Here is a 17385-nt window from a genome sequence, read left to right on the forward strand (position 1 = left end):
TTTTTTCAAAATTGTCTCTCTATTTTTGTTTATAGCGCAAAAACTAAAAACCGCAGAGGTGATCAAATACCACCAAAAGAAAGCTCTATTTGTGGGGGGAAAAGGACGCCAAGTTTGTTTGGGAGCCACGTCGCACGACCGCGCAATTGTCAGTTAAAACGACGCAGTGCCGAATCGCAAAAAGTGCTCTGGTCTTTGACCAGCAATATGGTCCAGGGTTTAAGTGGTTAAAATGAAAAGAAAAAAAAAAAAACATGTTTACCCTCAGCTCCCCCTTTGTAGAAGAACCCTCCAGGACAGGAGTTCAGTGTGACCCGTCACCTTGGCCCACAGCCCTATCTCATGCAGTAAGTGATTAGATAACCTGTACAAAGGTCTCTAATAGGACTCCTCCCCATAGATCTCTCCTGCATTTGTTTGCGTTCAGCTCTTATTACAAATCCCAGGACAGTGTCCGGTCATCGTATATGATAACTACTATATACTCCCTCCATATACACACAGCATCAGCCTCTATGCACACGTAGGAGGATTCGGTGCATGCGCAGAGCAACTAGGAAGTGACCCGAGAAGCAGCATGTATCTCTCCGCCGCCGTCCGCTCCATGCTGACCGGACTCATACTGTGTAGCCTGAGGGTTGCAGCGACTCAGCAGCTCCGCCACCCTCCGACCAGGATAGGTGAGAACTGGAACTATGTGTGGGCAGGAGGGGGCGGGGCTGTGGGGACATCTAGATAGACAGAGGTGGGGAGACTGGTGTGTACAATAGGCGTGGGACCCGGGGTAGAGGAGGTAGTAAGAAAACCTGGGCTGGAGGAGGGCAGAGACCTGGGCTGGAGGGGGGGCAGAGTCCTTGGCTTTTAGGAGGAGGGGGCAGAGTCCTTGGCTTTTAGGAGGAGGGGGCAGAGTCCTGGGCTTTTAGGAGGAGGGGGCAGAGTCCTGGGCTTTTAGGAGGAGGGGGGCAGAGTCCTGGGCTTTTAGGAGGAGGGGGGCAGAGTCCTGGGCTTTTAGGAGGAGGGGGGCAGAGTCCTGGGCTTTTAGGAGGAGGGGGGGCAGAGTCCTGGGCTTTTAGGAGGAGGGGGGCAGAGTCCTGGGCTTTTAGGAGGAGGGGGGCAGAGTCCTGGGCTTTTAGGAGGGCAGAGCCCTGGGCTGGAGGGGGGCAGAGTCCTTGGCTTGATTCCTGGAGGGGGGCAGAGCCCTGGGCTTTTAGGAGGGCAGAGTCCTTGGCTTGATTCCTGGAGGGGGGCAAAGCCCTGGGCTTTTAGGAGGGCAGAGCCCTGGGCTGGAGGGGGACAGAGTCCTTGGCTTGATTCCAGGAGGAGGCAGAGTCCTGGGCTTCTAGGGGACAGAGTCCTGGGCTGGGGAAGGAGGCAATAATGGTAGAAAAATACATTGTTGTACCTTGGGAGGGGCCATTTGTGGCTTGCATGAGGTACCATCAATCAAGGGGCACTCGTGTGGCCCAAATGTATTTTTCTGTGACTGTAAACAAAGTGTCCCTTGATCACCGGGAACACCAGGCCAGTCCCCAGTACTGGGGGTGAGGGGGTGGAGACCAGACATTGAGCCTGCCTTCATGGGGATTCATGGAACCCCTGTGTATCTCCATGCAGGTACATACGCCCCCATATGGGGTACACTATAGTACACCCCGTGTGAATGCGGCCAAAGGGTAAAATTGATGGAAATGGCCTGCCAGAGTGAATGTCAGTGACGAAAGGTTGGGGTATAATGACTAGTCTGCCCAGTCCCTGTCCCCAGAACCCGCACATCTACAGCGATTTCACAATGCAGCCTTAAAGCTCACCAGTCATAAACCAAGTAAGCTGTCAGTGCTGGCCTCCTTCACAAAATACAAGTTCTGACACGGATCACATCCCCCTTATGGCGCAATTGGCAAGAATGTGGCAGATGAAAGAAATCTGAATGCCTCATCTCTATTCTTGTGTAATGTGTTGGCTAATGTATCATCAGGGCGCTTCATCTTGTGTGTGGTGCCAGGCAATGTCACTAGACGGGTATAGCAGGAGCAGACTTTATATTGCTCCATCAAAGGTTTCTTTCCAGGTAAAGCTTCTAAAAAAGTGGTTGTAGGTCTAGATTCACACTGAATGCGGCTTTGAAATTGCATAACTTCAAAGCTGCATGTCGGTGCTACTTTGGGTGCGACTTGGCTGACATCTGTGCGATTTCATGCACAGATGTCTATGCAGGTCGCACCTGAAAATCGCCAAAAGTAGCATGAATCTCTGCAGAACGGCTATCAGGAATTGCGCATGCATTAGAGCTGCACAATTAATCGTTAAAAAATTGTGATTTTGATTCAACCACCCTCATGATCTCTATTGCAGAGTTTGACCATTCTTTCATGTAACAAGTGGAGAGACCTCTCTGCTCACTCAGCTGTCAAAAGAAAATATCAGTCTGCCAAGTCAACATGAAACATTGTAACGCTTCCTTCTTAGATCAAAGGGATAAACCTCTGTGTGTAAATGCTGGAAGTTTAACTACCTAAAGCAGGGATATGCAATTAGCGGACCTCCAGCTGTTGCTGAACTACAATTCCCATGAGGCATAGCAAGACTCTGACAGCCACAAGCATGACACCCAGAGGCAGAGGCATGATGGGACTTGTAGTTTTGCAACAGCTGGAGGTCCGCTAATTGCATATCCCTGACCTAAAGCGTTTTTTTTTTTTTTTTTTGTTCACCTGAAAAGTAAAAGCCATAATTAGCTAGTATGCACCGCATATTAGCTCATTATGAAATACTTACCTCAAAACGAGGTGTAGGGAACTCACCTGGTCCACGCCAAGCAAGATATCATCTTGACTCGACGTGTCGTCCCGGTATCGCCTCTCCAGTGGCTGGAGTGGCGATGACGTCACTCCCGCGCATGCGCGCAGGAGATTTAAATTCGGCAAGGGCCGGCGGCTGCCGGTCCTTTAGCCGAGGATCTCCGCTGCGCATGCGCCGCTTCAATCAGCGGCGCATTGCGCGGGGAATATCTTCTAAACCGTACAGGTTTAGGAGATATTCTTTATATCTACAGGTAAGCCTTATTATAGGCTTACCTGTAGGTAAAACTTATAAAAATGAGTTTGAAAGGGTCACTAAAGGAATTTTTTTTTTTTATCTAAATAGCTTCCTTTACCGTACTGCAGTCCTGGTTTCATGTCCTCATTGTTCATTTTTGCTTTGATGTTGCTGTAATTCCTCTCTCTTCTGGACACTTCCTGGTTGTCTGTTTCCTGATCACCACAGTACTGGGAGATTTCTCACTGTGGTGACTAATCAAGGAGGTGTGATTACTGTGTGTCAGCACCAATCCAGTTTCGTTTTACAAAGCATCACTGCCCTCTATTGGCTCTTTGTCTCTGTATATCAGAGAACCAGGATACAACAGCAAAAACTAAATTAAACTGCAGGTACATTATATGATTGTTTTTTTTTGACACAAAATAATTATTTTCCTGTGTTCCTTAGCGGTTGTTGGAGCCGGAATTGGAGGAACATCGGCAGCCTATTTCTTACGTCAGAAGTTTGGGAAAGATGTCCACATTGATGTATTTGAGAAGAGTGATGTTGGTGGCCGACTGGCTACGATCGAGATGGAAGGGAACCAGTATGAGGCTGGGGGGGCAGTGATACACCCCTTGAATCTCCATATGAAAGCCTTTGTTAAAGATCTGGGTAAGTCCAATGTACAGCAATTTAAGGGGAGTTCTGCCAAAAAAAATAAAATAAAAGTCAGCAGCTACAAATACTGCAGCTGCTGACTTTAAAATATTAGGACACTTATCTGTCCAGGGCGCCCGCGATGTCCTCACCCGATCTGTCCCTCAGCTCCCGGGTGGAGGCACCGGTATCTTCCGTAAGGGAAACTGGAAGTGAAGCCTTGTGCCTTCACAGCCTGGTTCCCTACTGCGAATGCACGAGTCGCCACTGGTCCCTGCTGTCTTCTGGGACCTGTGTGTCTCACAGAAGACAGCTGGGGGGACGGAGGAGGGGTCAGACATGGTGTAGATCGCCAAAAGTTGGAGAAAATGCCTGTATTAGACGGGTATCTGCTCCCCCCCCCCACCTCTTGAAAGGTGCCAAATGTGACACCAGAGGGGGGGAGGAACTGGAAAAGCGGACGTTCCATTTTTGGGAGGGACTCCGTTTAATTACTGCATGTTATCCAGATTATTTTAATCATAATTAAAGTATAAGTTCCTTGAATTTATAGACCAAGAAAACATGATCTGCAGTTGTTCATATTTGCATTTTATCAAAGGCGCAGAGACGGTTTCCCGCGGGTACAGCAAACATAAACGAATAGGCTTCTGTGCCCCCACAAATGTGGCAAAAACACAATGGAGTGAGACTTGTCTTTAAAGTGGAGTTCCACCCATAAATATAACATTACATCAGTAGTTTTAAAAAAAATTCATTAGTCCTTTACGAAAATTTTTTTTTTTTTTTTTTTAGATGCCTTCAAAGTGTTGTTGCTAGGCAGAATAGTTAATCTTCCCACTTCCTGCACCTAGGTGCTTAATGCTTGCTAACCTACACCGCACAGACTCCTGGGAATGTAGTGGGTGTAACTTTCCAGGAGTCTGTGCACTCCCCAGTCTCGAAGAATCATGTGACTTGGACAGTACAGGTGCTAAAACCTGTTCTGAAACCAATTACACTGCTTGTGCAGCACTGAGCATGTGCGAGATCTGCAAGGCTGAAATCCAGGAAGTCATGCAGTCTGGCTTCATGATGCCCACACTTAAGATGGCCCCAGTCAATTTCTATTTTATAAAGTGTCTAAATGCTGTAACAACCTAACAAAACGGACCTTAGTTTACAGACTAACTTTACTAGAATACATTCACTTTAAAAAGTGAAATTGTGGCCGGAACTCCGCTTTAAGTGAAGAGTTTTTCAAGGACTTGGCATAATCAGCAGAATAAATGTGTGGCAGGGTTTTTTGCCCATTTTTTATTCATCCAAGCCTTAAAGTTAAGCTGGTCATACACTGATTGAAATTTGTTTGGTTCAGCCGGGACTGCCAAATTCTGAGGTATGTCGGCTCCTCCATTCAACAAAAGTTGACTTCTGTTGAAGGGATATGTTGGAAAACTTCCATCGATCTGCAGCTGCAATTCTGTATATTCTGACAGCTGCGAGTACCATTGTCAGAATATAATGTCCTGGGGGGATTTATGGTTAGTGGGGGAATTCCCCCATTACTTAATGTTTATGGAATGGGGGGGGGGGGGGGGTCCTTCAGCCTTGTGGCTGAAGGAACGGGAAAAAAAACAGTCTATAGCCAGCTTTACACAGTGTTCAGGGGTTGTTAAGCATATCAATCAATCTCAAACAGATTTCAGCCTCCTGGTCACTTTGCTGCACAGCTCTGTCTATGGCCTCATTCACATAGGTGCTGAGGCCTGTAAAAGGTGGGCGGCCATTTTTTTTCCCCAGCCTTTATAGACTTCAGGTGCTGCATACAGGCAGCCAATCCAAGTCTTAGGATACAGTGGCTGCACAGAGAATGCCTCTTGTTCTAATGTGACAGACATACGGGAGAGTGGCCCTGAACGCACACTGTCTGCTTTTGGGGGCCACTCACCAACAAGTATAAGCTGGTGGGATTAGAATGAGTGACTGTGTCCATGCGGGTGTTGCGTCCTAATAGATTTGAATGGGCTGCCTGCATACAGAACCTGGGGTTTATGCCTCGTACACACGGTCAGACTTTTGACCGTGCAAAAGTCTGCCGTAAGTCGGACGGAAAGAAAGAGAACAGGTTTTCTATCTAAGGTCCATCGGACTTCTGACAAAAAAAGTTTGATGGAAGCTACACACGGCCGTACTTTCCGAGGGGGAAAAAAGCCTATCTGACTTTTTTTCTCAGAAAGTCCAGCTGTGTGTACAAGGCATTAGAGACACTGAAAAATGGTATGCAGGCCTCAGTGCCCTTATGAACGAGGCCTATTCCTCTAAAGACCGATATCCATGCTTCGCCTCTCTGTTTCAATGGTTCCATCAGTCACCAGACTGTATGAGTTGTCTGCTCACATACAGACCTGTACTTTCTTACCTCTGACACTCTGCATTTGTTACAGGTCTGAGTCCACGCACACCTTCTGCAGATCTGCTGGGAATTTACAATGGGGATGAGTTTGTTTTTCAAGAGAGTGAATGGTTCCTTATAAACATTATAAAAATGCTGTGGAATTATGGACTGAATTTCATTCGAATGTACATGTGGGTGGAAGAGATTTTGGATAAGTTCATGAGGTACGTGGTAATAATTACGCTTTGCTAGTGCGAAGATCTGCATGCAGATTAATTATTGTTTTCTAAAGTGCTTTACAAACTGTTGGCACTCTCTAAATCTTGTATAATAATATTATATTCTGGTGTGGGTAGGAATATTGAATATTCCTGCTCTACTCTTCCATATAGATTTAGGTAGGCTTACCTATACACCTGGAAATAATATGTGAATTCTCTTTCTCTATCTATATCTAATATATTAATGTATATGTATGTACCGTATATAAGAAAAAAGGGGATTTGAGCATGTACCCACCCGCTATCTATAATGATATCACATATGTACTTAAATAGTCACTGCCCCCATTGGAGGGGTCACTGCCGTAGCCAATACAATGCATACAAAACGAAAAGGGGGTTGTCCAACAGGGGAATGAAGGAAGTACCGCTGAGGACAACCAAAGAGGGCTACTATGGCATGAACGGACACAAATATTATATAAAAATATAATTTATTGAATAATTAATTGTACAAAATAGACTGTGATATCAAGGGAATATTAATACCAATAAAGCTAATACGCTTAGTAAAGCAACCTACCAATAAGGCCGGTCAATGCCACACTTGAGAACAAAGTTCGTAGAGGTGTGACACAGGTACCACATGTAAACACAAACAATAGACAAACATAAAAACAACAATAAAGGCGATCCGGACGCCAAATGGAGCGTTTCTGCTGAGGATTCTGGCTAAAAGCAGCCAAGTGAATTACCAAAAAATGAGGTTATAATGAATGATCAGCAGAAATGGCCCTACAAGGGGGAACTAGATGAACCTAATAATGGCTGCACCATATATGAGTCCTGTCATATAAATGAGGACCCAATGGGGTCAAGTTGAAGGGAACCGTCCAGTGAGGATTACAGTCCCTATGGGTTTAACAGCCTCTGAGGAAAAAATAGGAATAACCAAAAAAAAAAAGGGGGGGGGGAGAAAACCGGTGTAGTCCCTTTTATGTTTCCCTATGATTTCCTGTATGTGGAAATAGGAGGAGGGAACTTAGGGCACTGTAGATCGTTCCTAAGATAATGCTTTTATCATCAAAATATTTACCTTGCTCGAGTACAGGGCATGAATGAGTCCCCTAGTTCCTGTTAGATATGCAAGTGTAAATAGAAAAGGAACGATCTTACCAGCTACTTGATGAGTATATGTTCATGGCTGTCCTGTGTAGGAAGATCCTCCCATTATTGCATAGTATGTTTGTAACTGCTGCTGGTGATGTCGGCGATCCTCCAGAGATGTCTGCCGACTTGAGTGCAGGAAAGATCAGCTGTTTGGAGAGCCGCCTGTTGTTTTAAGGTAAGTTGCGGTTTGACTTCTTCCACAAGGGATAGCAGATCTTTGCGGGGAGTACAGGTGCCTCGTAGCTATGTAGCTGTGATGGTTAAAATGGTGGACTCAACCATGTGTGTTGGTCCGTGCGTGCCCGTTCCTCCTCCTATATGTACCGTATATACTTGATTATAAGACGGATTTTTCAGCACTTTTTTTTTGTGCTGAAAATGCCCCCCCTTGTCTTATACTCGAGTCACCTGTTTGTGCCTGATCTCCCGGACTTTGGGGACCCGGTACCCGCCGGCCGTAGGAGCACCGATTTATTTTTTTCAAAGCCGGGCACCCCTTCCATAGACTCCCATGTTAAACGGTCATTTCTCCGGAGACTTTGGGGACTCGGTACCGGCCGGTCGTAGGTCCCCTGAACCCGGAACTTGGCACACATGTACCCCACTCTTCCTCTACAAGTGTGCAAAGTTTGTTGTCTGGGGGACCTACGTCTAAAGAGTATATATATTAAAATATATATAATATATTTATTATATTATATATTTTTTTTCAAAGCCGGGGACCCCTTTCATAAACTCCCATGTTAAATGTCAGTTTAGTCATGGGCAAAGTGAGGCATGCAGATGGACACCCTAGGCTTATACTCGAGTCAATAACTTTTCCCAGTTTTTTTGTGGTAAAATTAGGTGCCTCGGCTTATATTCGGGTCGGCTTATACTCGAGTATATACGATATATAATATGTGCTCCTAAGTTTACAGAATTTGATTTCTTGGCTATTTTTCAGAGACTATAAATGATAAAACAAAAACATTTCTCTCACTCATTGTTAGTGTTTGGTTGAAGCCAGCTTCAGCCATTCAGGTTCCTGATAACCAGAATCCGGGAACCTGATTGGCTGAAACGGCCGTCAGTCTTATACAAGGAACGCAGGGAGGGTGCGTTCCGAGTATAGACATCCGAGAGCCGGAGGGCTTTACTTGAAATCCGCTGAAGAAGTCCCGCCCCTGGGACGTAACGTTCGGTAGGGAGAGCGTGACGTCACCCGCTATCACAGTCACACACACGCCTGTTACTCTTGGCACTGGACTAAGTGCCCTGCTCTGTAAGTGCATTTTTACTTATTAAATTTTACTGCCCTGTCTCCACGGAGAAACACTATGTGCCTTTTTCTTTTATATTTGGATTGGATGCTTTACTGCTGACCTTCCTTTTGGAGACCTCTTTATCATTGCTGGATTTCCCTTGCTATTGGAGATACCCTTATGGGAATGCTGTATATGACCTAATCTAATAGAGGATCATATCTGTGAGGTGAGCGGCCATTGCTACCATTGGTGGAGGTGTTTCTGCTTTATTCCACGCTACAGCACCTGCATGATTTTCTACTCATCACCAGTCACTTTAGAAAAGATTCTTTATGGACTTTCTATTATTGGACTTTTAGCGCTGCACTACCTATTTTTTATTTCTTTACTTGAAAAGCCTATCAGAGCCAGCAGCTCTGATAGACAGTTCCCCTCAGCCAATCGGCTGCCGCTATTCAGGTAACCGGCGCCCTATGTCCGGTTATATGAATAGACCAGCGGCAGCTGGCAACAATGATATAACACACGTTCAATGCAATGCAATGAATGTGTGTTATTTGCGATAGGGGGTGGCGCTGCAGCGCCCTCTATTGACGGCCGCCAGAACTGCAAGTAAAAGTAAAAATGACATTTTAAGCTAAATAAAATGTCTTAAAGGCCCCTTTTTTTACTTCAGGAGGGGGGGGGGGGGCGCCACTGTATATGAGTGTAATTGGTTTTTACATTCTTGCACTGGCGTGTTATGAACCAACATATGGGGCACAAGTGTAATATTCTGCAGAGCTCACGGAAGCAGTAAGCTGCAGTTTTCACAATTGGATGTTTCTGTACAGAGGCTGAGGACACTGTTGTTTAATGTCACTTTATTATATGCTTAAAGGAGAAGTACAGCCAAAGCTTGTTTGGTTATACTTCTGTGGATCACAGGAGTGCAGTCTGCTCTACATTTTCAGCAGGGAGCGGGCTGAAGTCCACTCTCTGCTGACGTCACAGAGTTGGTCCAGGCACAGGCATCATCACGACCAAAGAGTGGGGACCTGCCCAAATCCCTGGACTGGCACCCGGCTCAGCCTCTCGGCGAGCCTCTGAGAGCCGGCCACTCCGCCCCCTACACAGTCCAGAGGTCCAGTCAGTGAGGTGGGGCAGAGCAGAGAGCTGTGCCCCACCTGTGCCTAGGCAAGTATGAATCTTAAAAAAATAAATACAAAATTACCCATAATTCTCTTTTCAGAACACAGAAATAACATAAACAGTATAAGTTTTATTTACACAAAATGGAAGTGCTTTGGTTTTAATGTTTATTATCACATGGTTTTAAAGGTATAGCACTGCACCTTTTTATCATACACGGGTTCACTTTAGTGTCGCCCCTGCAGCTCTCTATACTTACCTAGCTTTGCTCCCCAGATGAGGCAGACTGACATAACCTGTACTTCTGGAAATGGGAAAAATAATTGACTGGCTGTTATGCTGAAACATCAGTTTTAGTACTTTGTCATTGACCCAGAACAAGTATGCAGATTAGTGAAGTCATAGAAAAGTGAAAACTCCTCATCTGCATATTTGTTCTGGGTAAGTGGCTGTAATGAAGCAAGAGAACCAGCATGACCTTTTCAGACGGCTGGGTCAGCAGTGACAGGCCCACGTGTTTGTCATGACCTGTTACCCTTAAAAGCTGTTAAAGGTAAAATTGTCCAACTTTTTTTTCTTCAGCTCTATATGTAGAATGTGATTGGGTGCAGCATCATCTTTACTATATTTTGCTTTTGTTGTTGGCAGGATTTACCGCTATCAGACGTTCGATTATTCTTTCTCCACCACAGAATCTTTACTGCATGCCATGGGTGGCGATGACTTCATATCAAAGCTGAACATGACCATAGATGAAGCGATGCAGAAATCTGGCTTCACACAGAGGTTTATTGATGACATAGTGGTTCCAGCTATGAGGGTCAACTACGGGCAAGGAGTTAAGATCAATGGGTTTGTTGGTGAGAATCTGCTATGCTGCCGAATAATTTTTCTGATAGTTGCCTGTACAATGCTAGTGAGATGTTTCCCTTAAATGATATGGTGAAAGGTTTTGTATCAATTGTGTATATATAATTATGAATTTTAAGAGTCGGTTCACACTGGGGCGACTTGGGATCCGACTTTAGGTCGCCTCAAGTCGCGCTGTAGAGAAAAACAATGTAAGTGAATGGGAGCGGTGTTAATACACACTACTCAAGTCGCTCCAACTTCAGAAGAGGTTCCTGTACTACTTCAATCCGACTTGTAGGCGATTTGTACCCCATGATTTCAATGGAAGTCTCCTCCAAGTCTGATCACTGTCTTAACTGAAGCGACTTTCCAGGAAGATAACATACATTTCTCAGGCAAACCTCTCCCTCCCTCCCCTAGAGCGGATTGTTGTTTGATTGGCCACTGGAAAGTCTCCTGTCCTGGAGACTACTTCAAGTCGTGTTGTAAATCGCCCCAGATCGCCCTGTGGTTCATGCTCAAGTCGTGTCGGAGTCGCCTCTGAAAGTCGCGCTGGAAGTCGTGTTGCCCTAGTGTGAACCGACTCTAAATGCTTATTATTTTAACCAGTAAATCAATCTGCTATAGGCCGGGCGGGACTCTTCTCCTTCCGGGTGGACATCATATGACGTCCTCCTGGTCACACCGCTCATACATGCCCCCCGGCAGCATGGCGATCGGTGGCGCATCATCAATTAGCAGGGGTATGGAAATGTAAAAAAAATTTTGTTCAAGGACTAAATCATGGTTCCAATCTACTTGTCCCTCATGACAATCTACTTAAAAAAAAATCATTGGCTGTGGGGGAATTATTTGTTTTGTTGTTTTTGAATTCAAGGTTAATATGTCCACTTTTCTGACAATATCTGTGCATATCCATTGTTGGTAAAGATGCCTACAGGTCTGAGCCATGAGACTAGATTGGTTTTAGCCCAGTGTTGATTACTGTCATTGTTCATGTATTTTTTTTCCTTCCCCCTAGGTGCTGTTTCTCTTGCTGGAACTGACTCTGGACTGTGGGCAGTGGTGGGTGGGAATAACCTGGTTTGTAGTGGCCTCCTATATTCTGCAAAAGCCCAGCTAATTCAGGGCACTGTCACTTCTGTGCAGGAGAAAGTTCGCTCTACAAAGCCTGGTGAGTGTGACTGGCATGACTTCAGATCCAGATAAATCTGCTTTATTCCACAGTATTATCAATGTTACAGAAACCTGGCGTGAGATCATACAAGCTATAAACGTGTAATTCTGTCCCGGTGACCCTTAATCACTGGCTTGGGAGCAAAATCTGATTCTCATTTACTTTGATCATGCATATGACATTTGTCAAGTACATGTCCAGTTCTGAATTTGTGATATACTATACACTTGCTATAATTCTAAGCCAGCACAAAAATAATATTGAGTTGAAATAATTATCAGTAAAGAGGTTCTTTACCTTTACCCTGCCAGAGCAAATTGACAAAGTCTCTTGAAAGCACGAACGCCTCTGCTCCATTTCCAGAGTCCTTGAGTGATCTCCGCTTTCTGGGGTAGTTGAGCCCAGACCCTGTGTAATATAAGCTCTGCGACAAATGGCGCTGGAGCTCTAGAAAGGATTGATATTGTTTTCCTCACATGAAAGGAAAGAATACCTATGTTAATAGGCACATTTTAGCTGACTGATCTCAGGGTGGAGCTAATGGCTGTATTGGATTTTTGGGTGGTTGCCAATTTTCCAGGGGAAACCCTGAGGTGATGAACGCTGGAGGTAAGTTTGTTTTCCCACTTACCTGCATAGCAATCCTCATACTGTACATGTATGCGTGATCTAATTGTGCATGCTGTGTGACAATGTCACAAAAATGCCCCTATGTCCCCATGTCCATAACCCTCTAATGTCTGTTCAGGTAACAAGTGAATATAAACCCTATAAGCTTAAAGTAGAACTATATGCATAACTTTTTTACCTTTTGGATAGAGTAAGGGAGGGTTAGAATGACTGTAAAGTTTATTTTTGCCATCTATGGCCCATTGTGGAGATTTACCTTCACTTCCTGTCCCATAGCCAAAGAAGGAAGTGAGGAAATCTCTGCAAATGAAGGGAATCCCTTGGGGACCTCTAGGTCAGCAGAACGAATTGGAAGATGTCCCCTCTATTACTTTTCTGGTGGACAACCCAAAATTTTGAATTTTCTTTTTCTATTAATGATATTGGTAAACGGGACAAATGGAGAGGGTGAATCTCCTTAACGGGGGGCACAGACAGCAATTAAAACTGACAGGTTTTCTAATTCTTCTACTCCATCCAAAACTAAACAATTTTGCCTTTAGTTATACTTAAATTAGGTGTGGGAATGGCCTAAAACTTTCTTGGTCATATTAAACCCAAAAGCAAACATTTTGTTATATTGCAGTTTACTGATTTCTTAGATGTGGTGTTTTTTTTTTTTCACCTGGTGATTTGGCCAGTAAGTTTGTTGTTTTTCTAAATAAACTGTCCTACAAATGTATTAGTTAGGAGGGTTGAGACAAACCATTTACCCACTGTGATGTGGCCCTCAGACCCCAAACCAGTTTAGCGCATGCCTGGGGTCAGCAACCTGTTGATCATGATCTGGGCTTGCCGAGGCCATCATCCCAGAACATTAGAGTGCATCATGCCGGCGCCAGCAGCAGAGGAAGCAGGTGGCCACAAACCAGGAGCTGCATTAGCTGATGCTTCCTCTGTAGCACCAGCTTCTGTCTCAGGTGGAGTGATACCAAGTGCACTCTGCCTCCAATCCTTTCTAGCACCTGGGAGAGCAATGCCAGCAGAAGCTGGAATGGGGGGGGGGTCAGTGTATTAAACAATTAGGTGGTTACGTGCCATCGGCTGCTTGGGAGGGTGGTTGTTTGCCCCCCCCCCCCCCCCCAAAAAAAATCCTACCAGCCGCCACTGTGTGATACAGTAATGCACACTTGAGACTTTATGTGACCTCTAACCCCAGAATAGAGTCCTCCTTGGACAGTGCGCGTTAGGATAAAAAAGGGGAAAATTGAAATATTGCAAGTCTGCTAATTTATCTTGGAGACTGAATTTTAAGAGTCCTAATTTTATTTAAGCTTTTCTTTTTTACTATACCTAAAGACGCTGCCCATGCAGTGCAAAAGGACAGTGTCTCTGCAAAGGGCATCCCCTGCCTTCCTTATTTATACTTGCCTACGCTATACTCCCTCGCCATTCTCTCCTATGCAGCCAGCACTGAAATTGGCAATGCCGGTGAACTTGGAGTGATGTTGACACTTATGCCGGCCATACACGGTTCGAATTTCGAAATTGGTATCAAAGAATTTTCGTACTAATTTTGCACCGTTATTGGGCTGCAGCAACAGCCAATTTTTGTGCGGCAATTAAATTTGAGGAATCCGACATGTTGGAAATTTTTTGAAAAACAAACGATTTTCTAATCAATGATGGGAGAATCGTGCGAGAAATGTAATAGAAAAAAAAATGCGCATGTGCAAGAAAAGAATATTCCCGGCAACATGAAGGTTTGTTTGGCTGAATTTCTAAAATCAATGGTGGCGTCACCGGATCACAAAAAAAAAAAAAAATTCTGATTTTGAAAAGAAAATTTGTTCAAAATTCGTCCGTGTATGGCCAGCTTAACTCAGTAATGTGGACGTTTTTGGGCCTAGCAATTGGTTTCTAGGACCAGGCACTACTCCCCAATACCTAGAAATGTCAGGTATTCTTGCTTGCCATGGGAGGAAGAATCGGCGAGGGAGTGTGGCAAGTATATAGGTGTTGGGGAATGCCCTTTGCAGATACACTGTCACTTTTGCATTGGCAAGTTTAGTGTTGGTTACTTGATATCGCTATTAAATTTTTCAGTTCTTTTAAGTATTATACTGTAAGTGTCGACTTCCCTAATGATCAGGATGAGACAGAAAAAACAAGTCTCCGATCAGAGGGAAAGACGCGTCGGGCTGTACACACAAATGTACATACATACAAATATAACCCTTGTAAGCCAGCAAAAAAGTGCTTCAAACCTGCATGCGCTTACTTAATGATCGGAATGGGACAGAACAAACAAGCCGCGGCTCAGAGGGTAAGCCACGTGCGGCCGTGCGTGAGGACAATCTGCAACTTCGCTCTGGCGCTTGTATCCCTGGGAAGGGACTTCTTCAGAGGACCCGCTGAAGAAGTCCCCTCCCAAGGACGCAACGTATCAGAGTGGCATTATGGTGTGCCATCATTACGCACAGCCTTACCCTCTGAGCGGCGGCTTGTTTATTCTGACCCATCCTGATCATTAACTAAGCACATCCAGCTTGAAGCACTAATATTTTGCCGGCTTACAAGTGTTTTACTTGTATGTACATTTATCTTTACGAGATCTTTACAGGGAGCATTAGCTGTGAGGGATTCCCTTGCCACTATTGAGAGCAACATTTCAGTGATGTTGGTGTTCACATCTTTGGTGCCATTTAACTGCTTAAAATTAAGGTGAGCAGAATCACAAGCATGACTGTGTTTAATTTTATTAATATACTTTTTTTGTCATTGCAGGAAATATAGTGACACTGTATGAAATAAGCTATATAACGGACACAGGGCCTGGGTTGGACTTGTATGATATTGTAGTCATCGCAACACCGCTCAACGGGAATCTTGGTAACATCAAGTTTGTGGGCTTTGACCCACCAATCAAAACTTTTTCCAGACCTTACCAACAGACAGTGACCACATTTGTTCATGGACGGATCAATGCTTCCTTCTTTGGATACTCCAAATCATGTCAGTTTCCGCTATCAGAAATATTAACTACAGAAAACCCCAAACTTTTTATCCACAGTATTTCAGCCGTGTCTCCAGTTAATCCAGTACCAGAATCTGATGCATCAAAAGCTTCAGGTCTCAGAGTCTGGAAAATCTTCTCTCCGGAAGTCCTAATCGATGAACAGTTGCATCAGCTGTTTGAGTCTTACCATGCAGTTAAAGTGAGAAGTTGGTTGGCTTATCCAAAATACAGCCCACCAGAGAAAATGCCACCAATAAAACTTCACCGTGCAATTTATTACCTGAATAGCATTGAATGGGCAGCCAGTGCCATGGAGATGAGTGCCATCTCTGCCAAGAATGTGGCGCTTTTATCTTACCATCAGTGGTATAGAAAGGATGATCACATTGACCAAGAGGATTTAGCAGAACGGCTAAAGACTGAGCTATAGATTTTTTTATTTATTTTTGTCTGACATAATTATCAATGTTCTAAAACTACTGAAGACAAATCCACCTTTATTTTGAGATATTTACTTGATAGTTTTTTTTAAACCTACCTAAAACCTTCGAACTAAGTATAGGTGGGCCAGATTCTACTCCCTTGCTAGGTCCCCTCAGTCCCAACCCAGCCCAGGGAGTTAAGACCAAGGGACACAGAAGAAACGGGAGCACCACACATTAAGAAAAGTATGGTAATTTCCTTATAAAGTTAAAGGGGTTGTAAAGGTAAAAAAAAAAAATCTCTAAATAGCTTCCTTTACCTTAGTGCAGTCCTCCTTCACTTACCTCATCCTTCGATTTTTGCTTTTAAATGTCCTTATTTCTTCTGAGAAATCCTCACTTCCTGTTTCTCTGTCTGTAACTCCACACAGTAATGCGAGGCTTTCTCACTGGTGTGGAGTGTCCTGCTCGCCCCCTCCCTTGAGGGAGCGAGCAGGAGAGTCGGGACGCTCTCTACGTTGCAGATAGAGAAATAAGCTGTGTGTTAGTGGGCGTCCTGACTCTCCTGCTCGCCCCCTCAAGGGAGGGGGCAAGCACGACACTCCACACCAGGGAGAAAGCCTTGCATTACTGTGTGGAGTTAGACAGAAGAACAGGAAGTGAGGATTTCTCAGAAGAAATAAGGACATTAAAAAGCAAAATGGAAGGATGAGGTAAGTGAAGGAGGACTGCACTAAGGTAAAGGAAGCTATTTGGGGGGGGGGGGGAATTACCTTTACAACCCCTTTTTAATGCCCTTTTTTTTTCTATGAGGAAATACATTTATATTTTGCACTCCTAAAGCCAAACTCCAGGTTTACTTTCACTTTAAATTGTTTCTTTGGCCCAAGGCCAATCTGGCCTAAACTATTTCCTTTACTAATTAATTTTGAGTCTGCTGTCAGCACTGCATGTGATTCTCAGCCATTCACAGAAAGCCTCGTGTCATCCGCCTGCCTCTAAACCTCAGCCAATCAGAGGAAGCCTTGAAATTGTTCATAACAATACAAGGCTTTTTGTGAATGGTGGAGAAGCACTCAGCTTGATGTGATTTTGTTCCAACAGCAGATGGTGGTTCCTTGTACTTATGCTGGAACACAGTGCTGTATACTGTATGTAGCTGATGATGCATACAGTTTATGACAGCAGCCGCAACAGTTAGTAAAAGGAATAGTTAATGTGTGCCAGCTTGGCCCAAACAAACTATAGTAAAAGTAAACCTGGAGCTTTGCTTTAAACAATGGGTTGGTGCTCCTGTTTGTTCTGTACCCCATTTGAGGGTTGACTAGCCTAGAAAAACTGTAAAGTAAATCCTTGGATTAAGAGTAACTTGGCTTGAGAGCATTTTGCAAGACCAGCAACATTTTTTTTTTTAAATACATTTTGACCTGATAAACAAGTGATGTCTTGACATACAAGTAGTGTCATGTCAAAACTGGTTAT

The 17385-nt window shown here is 44.4% G+C and overlaps 1 protein-coding gene across 1 annotated transcript; it reads left to right on the forward strand.

The window, feature by feature from the left end:
* The first annotated feature begins 408 nt into the window (after positions 1-408).
* Positions 409-16240, forward strand: PCYOX1 (prenylcysteine oxidase 1). Its single transcript, XM_040345872.1, has 6 exons — positions 409-680; positions 3487-3693; positions 6105-6279; positions 10473-10684; positions 11698-11850; positions 15250-16240. Exons 1-6 carry the CDS (start codon positions 578-580, stop codon positions 15909-15911), a joined length of 1512 nt encoding a protein of 503 aa, XP_040201806.1. The 5' UTR covers positions 409-577; the 3' UTR covers positions 15912-16240.
* Positions 16241-17385: the final 1145 nt, after the last annotated feature.

The sequence above is a fragment of the Rana temporaria genome, chromosome 3 (assembly GCF_905171775.1).
Source record: "Rana temporaria chromosome 3, aRanTem1.1, whole genome shotgun sequence".
Classification (NCBI taxonomy): domain Eukaryota; kingdom Metazoa; phylum Chordata; class Amphibia; order Anura; family Ranidae; genus Rana; species Rana temporaria.

Coding starts and splice junctions, on each gene's coding strand:
- PCYOX1 (XM_040345872.1), top strand. CDS start 578: ATGTATCTCTCCGCCGCCGTCCGCTCCATGCTGACCGGACTCATACTG. Junction 681..3,486: donor CCACCCTCCGACCAGGATAG/GTGAGAACTGGA, acceptor TGTGTTCCTTAG/CGGTTGTTGGAGCCGGAATT. Junction 6,280..10,472: donor ATTTTGGATAAGTTCATGAG/GTACGTGGTAAT, acceptor TGTTGTTGGCAG/GATTTACCGCTATCAGACGT.